The sequence below is a fragment of the Podarcis gaigeae genome (assembly GCF_964106915.1).
Source record: "Podarcis gaigeae genome assembly, chromosome: 2".
Classification (NCBI taxonomy): domain Eukaryota; kingdom Metazoa; phylum Chordata; class Lepidosauria; order Squamata; family Lacertidae; genus Podarcis; species Podarcis gaigeae.
Genome location: NC_139679.1, coordinates 117,543,657 through 117,553,645, shown reverse-complemented (window position 1 = coordinate 117,553,645; position 9,989 = coordinate 117,543,657). Strand labels below are relative to the sequence as shown.

Below are 9,989 nucleotides of genomic sequence, written 5' to 3'. Positions count from 1 at the left end.
CTGATCAGAAGGTCGGCAGTTCAAATCCCCGCGACGGGGTGAGCTCCCGTTGCTCGGTCCCTGCTCCTGCCAACCTAGCAGTTCAAAAGCATGTCAAAGTGCAAGTAGATCAATAGGTACCACTCCAGCAGGAAGGTAAACGTCGTTTCCGTGCGCTGCTCTGGTTCGCCAGAAGCGGCTTAGTCATGCTGGCCACATGACCCGGAAGCTGTACGCCAGCTCCCTCAGCCAATAAAGCGAGATGAGCGCCGCAACCCCAGAGTCGGCCATGACTGCACCTAATGGTCAGGGGTCCCTTTACCTTATGCTTATTCAAAGGTTAGCTTAAATTTGTCACTTCCAGTTCCCTTACATAGGCTGTGCTTTGGTGTTGAAAGTAAAGAACAGCTAAATGAGCAAGTGAGGAGGCAAAATTCATAGTTGTCCCTTAGCCTGGTTGTTTTTTGGATATGCCGCTGGCGGATTATGTCCAAATTACACAGAGTTTGTGAAAATAATGAAATTGGAACAATTGAAAAAAATAAAACATTTTTAGAAGGCCATTACAGGGACAGGGTGTTGTTGTTGTTTGCGGTAATGTTTCTAGTATATAGAAGTCAAGCATGGAGATGTGGTTTGGGGGTAAGAAATGTTAACTGTGGGCTTCAAAGCCAAAGCAATCGGAAGAGGGTTGTGGGACCAGTAAGTCAGTTAACCAGCAAAATGCACTTTTGACTTTGCAGGTCCCACCCTCTTCTTCTGATTTTAACATTGCATTTTAACATTGCAGCAACTGCTTAATGCACAGGTTAACGAGGTGCGGGAGCCCTGCCGTTTTTGGCAACGTGGCGCCTTCAAAAGGAGGAGCACAAATCTCAATCAAACAAACCTACTGGGTGCGTTTTAATCGATTCCAGAGGGGTGGTAGGTTTGAAAGGGTTAAGGGTAAAGAAAGATAAAGCGCGCCGCGCCTCGCTTCCTAGAGCGGCCCTGAGAATGAGTGGGCACGTGGGTGTGCACCGATTTGTGTTGAAGGTTCCTTCCTGTTCCGCCTTCTGGACCCGCCCCCGCCCGCCCTCCCGCTGTTGGCAGAAGTGGCACCTGGAGTTCAGCTGCAGCAGCGACCTTGCAGGGGTCGCCCTCGAAGGAGGTGAGAGATGCGCGGAGCCTCATCGGGGTGGAAAGCGAATTCAGCATTATTTTTTCCAGGCCGAGGTGAACAGTGGAGCTTTTTATTTTGCAGTTTCCCCTTAGTTTGGAGTCCCAAAAGGACCTGCAGATTCGGTTGGTTGGTTGAAAGCCACTGCGGTGGGGGGGACAACACAGATTTTCTGTCCTTCCCATCCCACACTGTTTCCCTTTCTTTTTAAAGCTAGGGTGGGGTGGGTTGCTAATAATAATAATAATAATAATAATAATAATAAATTTTTATTTATAACCCGCCCTCCCCAGCCGAAGCCGGGCTCAGAGCGACTAACTAACAACAGTAAAAGTAACGCAGTTTACATAAAATTGTTGGCTATTTGCAGTATGGTAGCGCTGCAGAGAGCTTGCTGGGGAGACCATGCATTAAAAAGGGACTCAAAAATAACTTAAACAAGGTTTTAATAAGAAAAACAAAAACTCCTTATACACTAAATACATCAACAACAAACCAGACCCAACCACCGACCCAACCCCCAGGGTAAAGGGAGAGCTAGGTGGTGCTCCTTATATACTACACCCAATTGCCAACACAACTTAATCAGTACAACTCAGCAGCACCTGCTATGTTTCACAGCTGTAAAGCTGGGTCTAGTTATTTTGCTCTGGCCCCTTAAAGACATACACGTCGGGTGGAACAATGATGAACCTTTACATTTAAAGAAACCATTCAACAAAAATCACAATCAATTAATAGAAATGCATTCTAAAATTAATTCAGAATCAAATTAGGAGTGTAACTTTGGAAGCACAGAATTGGAAGGGGCCCCGAGGGTCATCCAGTCGAACCCCCTGCAATGCAGGAATCTTTTTGGCCAACATGGGGCTCGAATCCACAACACTATACCGATCATTTTTTTTACCATCTAGCTGAGCTGGCTGCAGCTCTCGTGAGGTTTTGGGCAGGAGAAATTTCCAGCCTTTAACATGGAGATGCCGGGGACTGAACCTGACAGTTATTGATGACTATGCTTGGCTATGCTTGGTGGAAATAATGCTTCTGTGCTGGAAACCACAGGAGATGATCGTGCCCTTGTGCTCTGATCCTGCTTGCAGGTTCATCTTATTTCAACATCCTCAGAGCCTCCCTCAGAGTGGAGACCTGGAGAAGGACCTTAGAAGAAGATCTAAAGGTCTGGGTGGGTTCATATCAGGAGAGACATTCCAGAACATATTGGGTTCCTGAGCTGCATCAGCGTGTAAGAAATCTGAGTTTGTAAGAAATCTTTTATAAAAAAACATTTACAATATACAGTGCAGCTGTTTGCAGAAGTATGTTATATTCATTAAGAGCGAGAGAGAAGGCTAAGGGATGTCTAGCAGCCCCCCCTCTAGGGCCCGGGGGGGGGAGAGTGTGGTCTCCAGAGACCGATTGATTGCCAAATGACTGATATTTGTGGAACACAATTTAATATTGCAAACAGTTTTGCCTAATAACTTAGTTTGGAAGATACTGATTTGATAAAGCTCAAAAGGAAGGTTTGGACAATTATAAAAAAACACATTTGTTTTCAAATAGGGGCAAAAATGTGCTGAGGCTTTTCTTTTTCTCACAAACAGGGAGAATTGAGCTTGTCCTGAGCTGATGGCATCACTGCCATTCCTTCCCAAAACTGTGACACTGCAGAAGGTTGCATCTGTGGCATCGGATCAGCCTGTTAAATGAGCATCAGGCTGAGCATAAAACTCATGGGCTGTGGGACTGCGAAGACTTCATGGTGGGCTCTTCTGAGAGCAGCTGTAAGCCTGAGCTGGCGTTTGGAAACTGGAAAGAAGACAGCGGTTGACTTCAGAGATGTCTCTTGTGGAAAGAAAGAGGGTGTCAAAATGGGAGTCGGCAGGAAACCAGGACCAAGATGTGCCTGAGAAGCCAGGAGCGAAAGTGGAGGAGCTGGACCCAAAGGGTCGTGGGCCAGGGGACAGAGCGGAGGAAAAGCAAGAGGGGAAGGAAAACCCTCGAATTATCCAGTGTGGAGCCACTGAGGACTTGCTGAGATGGCCACGTCTCCCTCAGGTCAAGCAAGAAGCAGATGACAAACTGACTGAGCACTGGGAAGCCCAGTGGCAAGAATTCTTGAAGGCCACACCATCCCTTCGCTCGACACTTGATGACCCGCCATCGTATCCGCCATGGAGCGACTCGATGGCCTTTCTTGCCTCCTTTGAGGGAGCAGCTACCGTTCGCCGCTGGGCTCGAGGAGAGTGGGTGACCCGTCTCTCACCTTCCTCCGGCAGAGAAGCGGACCGAGCTTCCAGCCCCCTGAACGTGGCCCAGGTGGGGTCTTCCGGGAAGGGTAGGGAGGACTTTGTGGGGACAGAGATGCAGGACCCACAGCTGTGTCCGCAGAAGGCCCAGGGCCTCCGGGAGGTTTGCTGCCGACTCCGGGAGCTTTGCCAACAGTGGCTGACGCCCAAGACACCCATGGAGGAGCAGGTGCTGGAGCTGGTGATCCTGGAGCAGTTCGTCTCCATCTTGCCGCCGGACATGCAGAGCTGGGTCAGGGAGCGGTGCCCAGCAGCGTGTGCCCAGGCAGTGGCCCTGGCTGAGGCCTTCCTGCTGAGGTGTCGAGAGGCCGAGAAGCAGCAGCGTGAGGTGAGCATCTATTTTTATTATTTTTATTATTATTTTTTATTGGTTTTCACATTACAATACAGATGTACCAAAGCCAACACCATTTCCTCCCCATCCCCCATACATTCACATTTCTATTTCCTCAATCCATCATATTCTTTTCTCCTTCCTCCCACTTCCCTCCGCCCCCACTCGATTTCCTCCACATTATACAATTTACAATAATCTTTGCATTCTACAACCTTCTCAAATCATCTATATATTCTTATTATCTTTCCTTACTAATTTTTCTTCCATCCAGTACTTCACATTTTAATCTAGGCATGTTAGCATATCTTTTTTTGAGCAATATTTTGCCATATATTCATCAAAACATTTCCACTCCTTTTTAAATTTTTGATTTGACTGATTTCTTATTATAGCAGTTAATTTTGCCAAAATTAAATATTCATTTAGTTTACAAATCCATTCCTCCTTTTTGGGTATAGTTTGTGACTTCCCTGAGGTGAGCATCTCTTGCCCCAATGGAGGGAGGACTGGCATGGGCTGCAGAGCAGATCTGAAGTGTCAGAAGGCAGACTTCTGGTGGGAGAGAGCAAGGATGGGTTCTGTGATGATGTGTGTGTGTCCCCCCCATCTCCCTGCAACTGGAAGGGCCGTAGCTCAAAGGCAGTACATCTGCTTTGCATGCGGAAGGTTCCAGGTTCAATCCTCAGCATTGCTGGGAGAGACACTTGCAGGTAGACAATAGTGCAGGTAGACCAGGGGGCAGCAAACTTTTTCAGCAGGGGGCCAGTCCACTGTCCCTCAGACCTTGTTGGGGGCCAAACTATTTTTTTTTGGGGGGGGAAGAACGAATTCCTATGCCCCACAAATAACCGAGAGATGCATTTTAAATAAAAGCACACATTCTATTAATATAAAAACACCAGGCAGGCTGATTCCCGGACTGTCCGCGGGCCGGATTGAGAAGGCGATTGGGCTGGATCTGGCCCCCGGGCCTTAGTTTGCCTACCCATGAGGTAGATAATACTGAGCTAGGTGGACCAGCAATTGCGTGGCTCAAGATAATGTAGCTTCAAACATTATTTCATATTCTATGCTACTTTACCTATCTATATCTACTTTATCGGTAAAGGTAAAAGGTAAAAGGACCCCTGGACAGTTAAGTCCAGTCAAAGGCAACTATGGGGTTGTGGCGCTCATCTCGCTTTCAGGCCGAGGGAGCCAGCGTTTGTCTGCAGACAGCTTTCAGCTTAAGGGGCGCATGTGTCGGTATGTGTGCCGTCTGTGTGTGCGCACGGCATCCAGGCCTTGCCTGTAGCTTTTCCCTTTTCAGCCCCGCCCCCCTGCACTGATGCAAGACCTTCACTGCTGCTGTTGCAGGTCCCGGGGCTTCTTGAGACAACGGCTCTGAACTTCTCAACGGCTGAGTGGACGCTTTCCAACATCTGGCAGAAACACCTCAGCAGAGGGAGCAAGCTAGAGGCGGACAGAGATGCCGGCTTGCTGGGTAAGGAGAGAAACGTGTCATCGGCAGTAGACAGGAACATTAATAATGGGATTTCGGTCCTGGCTCTTTTTAAATATGCAAGTTAAGTTTCTAGTCCTTCGTGCTGTCTTCCTTGGGATGTTATTGGGGTCTTCTTCCTGCCACTCGTTGGAAAAGGGGCTCTGGATTTTTATTTTTATTTTGTACTTCTGGAAACTTGGGTACAGTGGTACCTCAGGTTAAGTACATAATTCGTTCCAGAGGTCTGTTCTTAACCTGAAACTGTTCTTAACCTGAAGCACCACTTTAGCTAATGGGGCCTCCCGCTGCCGCCACGCCGCCAGAGCACGATTTCTGTTCTCATCCTGAAACAAAGTTCTTAACCTGAAGCACTATTTCTGGGTTAGCGGAGTCTGTAACCTGAAGCGTATGTAACCTGAAGCGTATGTAACCTGAGGTACCACTGTATATCCCTTTAAGAATGGATTGTTCACCTTTCATTCATTCATACGTTTAGTGAGTTTTATCCCCACCCTTCCTCCCAAAGGCAGGAAACAGCGAGTGATAAAAAAGAATCTTTAAAAATCGTAAAACTTCTTTAAAGTGTCTTAAAAACAATTCCGGCACATGCACACTGGGAAGGATCTCTGCTGAAAAGACTGGTTGGTCTTCAGCAGACAGCAAAAAGACAGCAGAGATGGGAGGAGATTCCCCCCGCTACACTACAGGCCTGATTCCTACATTGCACAGAACAGAACTTATAATAAGGTGGCATTTGCAGTAGCCTCCCGCCCCCTGCAGAATACAGCAAACAATTGAGAATATAGGAATGAGAGGATCTTTCAGGTATCCTGGCCCCAAGCTATATAGCCTTTATACACCCAAGCCATGTGCGTTTTAATCTGTTTTTAGTCTCTTGCTGTTTTAATTTTTCAAATGTCTTCAATTGTAAATTTTTCTTTGTTTTGTTTTGTTGTAAACTGCCTTGGTAGAGAATCAGAGAGTTGTATTCCACGGTCAAACAGCTCTTAACCACCAGAAAATTTGTCCAGCTGGTGGTTTTGGTCTTGTTTTACAATCAAGAGGTGGATTAATTTTATGAAATACAGTGGTACCTCGGGTTACAGACGCTTCAGGTTACAGACTCTGCTAACCCAGAAATAGTACCTCGGGTTAAGAACTTTGCTTCAGGGTAAGAACAGAAATCGTGTGGCAGCAGGAGGCCCCATTATATAAAGTGGTACACCAGGTTAAGAACAGTTTCAGGTTAAGAATGTACCTCCAGAACAAATTAAGTTCTTAACCTGAGGTACCACTGTAAATAAACAAGCCAGCATCTTGAACTTGGCCTAGTAGTTAATTGGCAGTCCATGTTGCAGAATAAAAAGGTAAAGGTACCCCTGACCATTAGGTCCAGTCGCAGACGACTCTGGGGTTGTGCGCTCATCTCGCTCTATAGGCCGAGGGAGCCGCCATTTGTCCGCAGACAGCTTCTGGGTCATATGGCCAGCATGAGTAAGTCGCTTCTGGCAAACCAGAGCAGCGCACGGAAATGCCGTTTACCTTCCCGCTGGAGCGGCACCTATTTATCTACTTGCACTTTGACGTGCTTTCAAACTGCTAAGTGGGCAGGAGCTGGGACCAAACAACGGGAGCTCACCCCGTTGCAGGGATTTGAACTGCCAGCTTTCCGATCAGCAAGCCCTAGGCTCAGTGGTTTAGACCACAGCGCCACCCGCATCCCACATGTTGCAGAATACACCCACACAAAAAACCACTGCCCTGCCCAGGGCTAGGGAGCATCTCTCCTAGACGCAAGGTATGACTCACGTGCCAACTCTCTTTTATTTTTACCTTATTCCAGGTGGGTGGCGAAGCGAGGATGAGAAAAACCACTTACTGAGAAGAAGCGAGCAGATGACGACACTGAGACAGGCCAAGGAGAACGTGGTCCAATGTTCTAACCAGGGGGATGCCCTTAAGAATCTGGACAGGCCAGAGAGGAAGCAGGAGCCCCTCAGAGGGATCAAGCCCAATGGACTGTCCGGCTGCAGTGGAGCAAAGGACAATGGCGACCTCAACGTGGCTGGGACTCTGCAAGGACTTTCCAAGGGTGAAAGCGAGGACCTCTTGAGGGTGTGTCCCAACCGCCCAGCACCCGAGGGAGTGAACGCCGACGTGAAAATATACAACTGCGCGGATTGTGGGAAGAGCTTTTCCCGCAGCTCGAACCTCATGAGCCACCAGAGGACCCACGCGGGCGACAAGCCGTACAAATGTTCGGACTGCGGGAAGGGCTTCACCCGCAGTTCGAACCTGATCAACCACCAGAGGACCCACACAGGAGAGAGGCCTTACACATGTCTGGACTGCGGGGAGAGCTTTTCCCGAAGCTCGCAGCTCATCAGCCACCGCCGGATCCACACGGGCGAGAAGCCGTACCAGTGCGCCGAGTGCCGGAAGTCGTTCAGCTTGCGCTCCCTCCTGATCCGCCACCAGAAGATCCACACGGGCGAGAAGCCGTACCAGTGCGCCGAGTGCGGGAAGAGGTTCATCGAGAGCTCTGAGCTCATCACCCACGAGAGGACCCACACGGGCGAGAAGCCCTACAAGTGCGGCGTTTGCGGCATCAGCTTCTGCCAGAGCTCGAACCTCTTGGCGCACACCCGGACCCACACGGGGGAAAAGCCCTACCGGTGCGCCAGCTGCGGGAAAAGCTTCAGCCGCAGTTCGAACCTCATTGTGCATGAGAGGACGCACACGGGCGAGAAGCCCTACGAGTGCTCCTACTGCGGGAAAGGCTTCAGCCAGAACTCCCGCCTTCTCAGCCACAAGAGAATCCACACCAGGGAGGCCGTGTGAAAAGCGCTCGGCTCTCGGCTCGCGCACACGAGAGAAAAAGCAAAGCCAGGCATGTTTCGGACAAATGGGGACGTCGAAAACTCCGGCTCTGTTAGGCGCAAGAATGTCTGTGCAGAACGGAAGCGGGGGAACCTCTGGGAGCTGCTGAACTAGAACTCCCATTGTCCCTTCTCCCTGGGGCGGATGGGAGTTGTAGCTCAGCACTGTTTAGAACAGTTTCCCAAACTTGGGTTTCCTGCTGTTTTTGCACTACAACTCCCATCATCCCTAGCTAGCAGGGCCAGTGGTCAGGGACGATGGGAACTGTTGTCCAAAAACAGCTAGAGACCCTGGTTCAGAGGGCCGCTGTTCCTGATGCAGAAGGGCATGGAAAAGAATCAAAATAGTTTCCGGTGGCTGCAGGGAGAGATTGGGTGGGGATCTTGATGCTGCAGAAGCTGAGCTCTTGTGCAGACAGGCCTTCCTCTGCCTTGTCCCAAGGATCCTGGCTCCTCATCCCCAGATTGAGCCTGATCTGAGACTTACTCTGAAGCAGAGGTTTCCAGTCACCCTCTGATGAGCACTTCTTGGACTGAGACGTCTTACGAAACTCATGTACCATTTTGGAGTTCCTGCTTCCACCGGGTCGGCGTGCGATGGTTATTTTATTTGCCCCAGTGGAGTTACTTGAAATCTGCTTATGGCTTTGCTTAATCTTTTTCGTTGTTGCTTTTGCCCTGCACGTGCTTGAATTTGTTGCAGAGTTTGAGATACTTGAAACAATTTAATAAAATTCCAATGGAAAAAATAGAATAAGAAATGTTTATAGTACATTACTTTCCCCCCTCTCTCTCCTAGTCAGTAATGTATTGATGTAGGATTAGATTCAGGAAGAAGATGGGTGGCTCAACTAGAATTGGTCGGCTCTGCTGGTCATCGGCTCTCCGGCGCCACCTACTGTCGGGCTCCCTGCCCTCCACCCTATCATTCTCGATGGACATCAGCCGCTGCTGTTCATCACCATTTCTCCCTTTTTTTTGTTTCCAACGGGTTTAAAAGGGTTAAAACCACAGAGCAATGATTCCCAGAGAAGCCAAGAAGCCAAGAAATTTGAAAAGGAGGGGGGCGGACTCTAAATCCTGTAAAGTCCCTTCCTCCTCCAGCTCCTCCTTTATAGAGAAAGGATAGCATTCTCATCCAGGCATTTGCAACACCCAGGAAAACAAACCCCATTATTCTGTTTTGCTACTGTTCCCCAACCTCTTTCCCTTTTGTCTCTTATAACAGATGTAGTTTGTGGATGAAATTCATTCTGCTATACAAGTCTTAAAGGGGCAGGAGCTCCAGTCACCTGTCTTCACAATGCTACCTCCAATTGTAGTAGTGTTTCATACAATTAAATGCACCTCCATCTAAATAATGTTTAAAAGCTGCACATGGCTAGTACTCTTCCTATTAACATGATAGCTTTCTTTGTTCAGGTGATTTGTTTTAAATAAAATAAAATAATATATATAATAATATAAAATATAGAATAATACAGTGGTGCCCCGCAAAACGAATGCCTCGCAAGACGAAAAACCCGCAAGACGAAAGGGTTTTTTGGTTTTTGCGTCGCTTCGCTAGACGATTTTCCCTATGGGCTTGCTTCGCAAGAAGAAAGCCCATAGGGAAATCTCCGGGGACCTCTTTTAAATGCTGGCGGTGGGGAGCAAAGCCTTCCCCCCCCCTCTGGCCTTCAGAAGAGTTCCAGGAAGGCCGGCGGGGGCCGAAAGGCTTTGCTCCCCACCGCCAGCATTTTAAAAGCGGTCCGGGATAGCAGGGAAGCGCTTCCTGCTATCCCGGACGGCTTTTGAAGGCAGACGGGGGGAGCAAAAACTTTTGCCCCCCGCCGGCCTTCAG

General features: G+C 48.7%; 1 protein-coding gene and 1 long non-coding RNA gene across 4 annotated transcripts in view; one reads left to right on the top strand and one right to left on the bottom strand.

Moving 5' to 3' along the window:
- The window catches only part of LOC310838313, a 437,762-nt gene that overhangs the window by 165,512 nt on the left and 262,261 nt on the right, over positions 1 to 9,989 (bottom strand). The window lies entirely within an intron of this gene.
- LOC310837459 (uncharacterized protein) lies at positions 1,046 to 8,907 on the top strand. Of its 3 annotated transcripts, none has more exons than XM_083724081.1 (5): positions 1,046 to 1,129; positions 2,264 to 2,381; positions 2,743 to 3,775; positions 5,141 to 5,267; positions 7,111 to 8,907. In XM_083724081.1, exons 3-5 carry the CDS (start codon positions 2,978 to 2,980, stop codon positions 8,106 to 8,108), a joined length of 1,923 nt encoding a protein of 640 aa, XP_083580207.1. In that variant the 5' UTR covers positions 1,046 to 1,129; positions 2,264 to 2,381; positions 2,743 to 2,977; the 3' UTR covers positions 8,109 to 8,907. The 3 variants fall into 3 exon arrangements, with proteins under 3 accessions (XP_083580207.1, XP_083580208.1, XP_083580209.1); XM_083724083.1 differs by having other exon boundaries at positions 1,061 to 1,129; positions 2,264 to 2,321; XM_083724082.1 differs by lacking the exon at positions 2,264 to 2,381 and having other exon boundaries at positions 1,047 to 1,129.

Bases quoted from the DNA above. Each gene is read 5' to 3' on its own strand.
- LOC310837459 (XM_083724081.1), top strand. From the start codon at position 2,978: ATGTCTCTTGTGGAAAGAAAGAGGGTGTCAAAATGGGAGTCGGCAGGA. The intron at 3,776-5,140 runs GTGAGCATCTAT...CTGCTGTTGCAG, and splicing joins CCGAGAAGCAGCAGCGTGAG to GTCCCGGGGCTTCTTGAGAC. The intron at 5,268-7,110 runs GTAAGGAGAGAA...ACCTTATTCCAG, and splicing joins CAGAGATGCCGGCTTGCTGG to GTGGGTGGCGAAGCGAGGAT.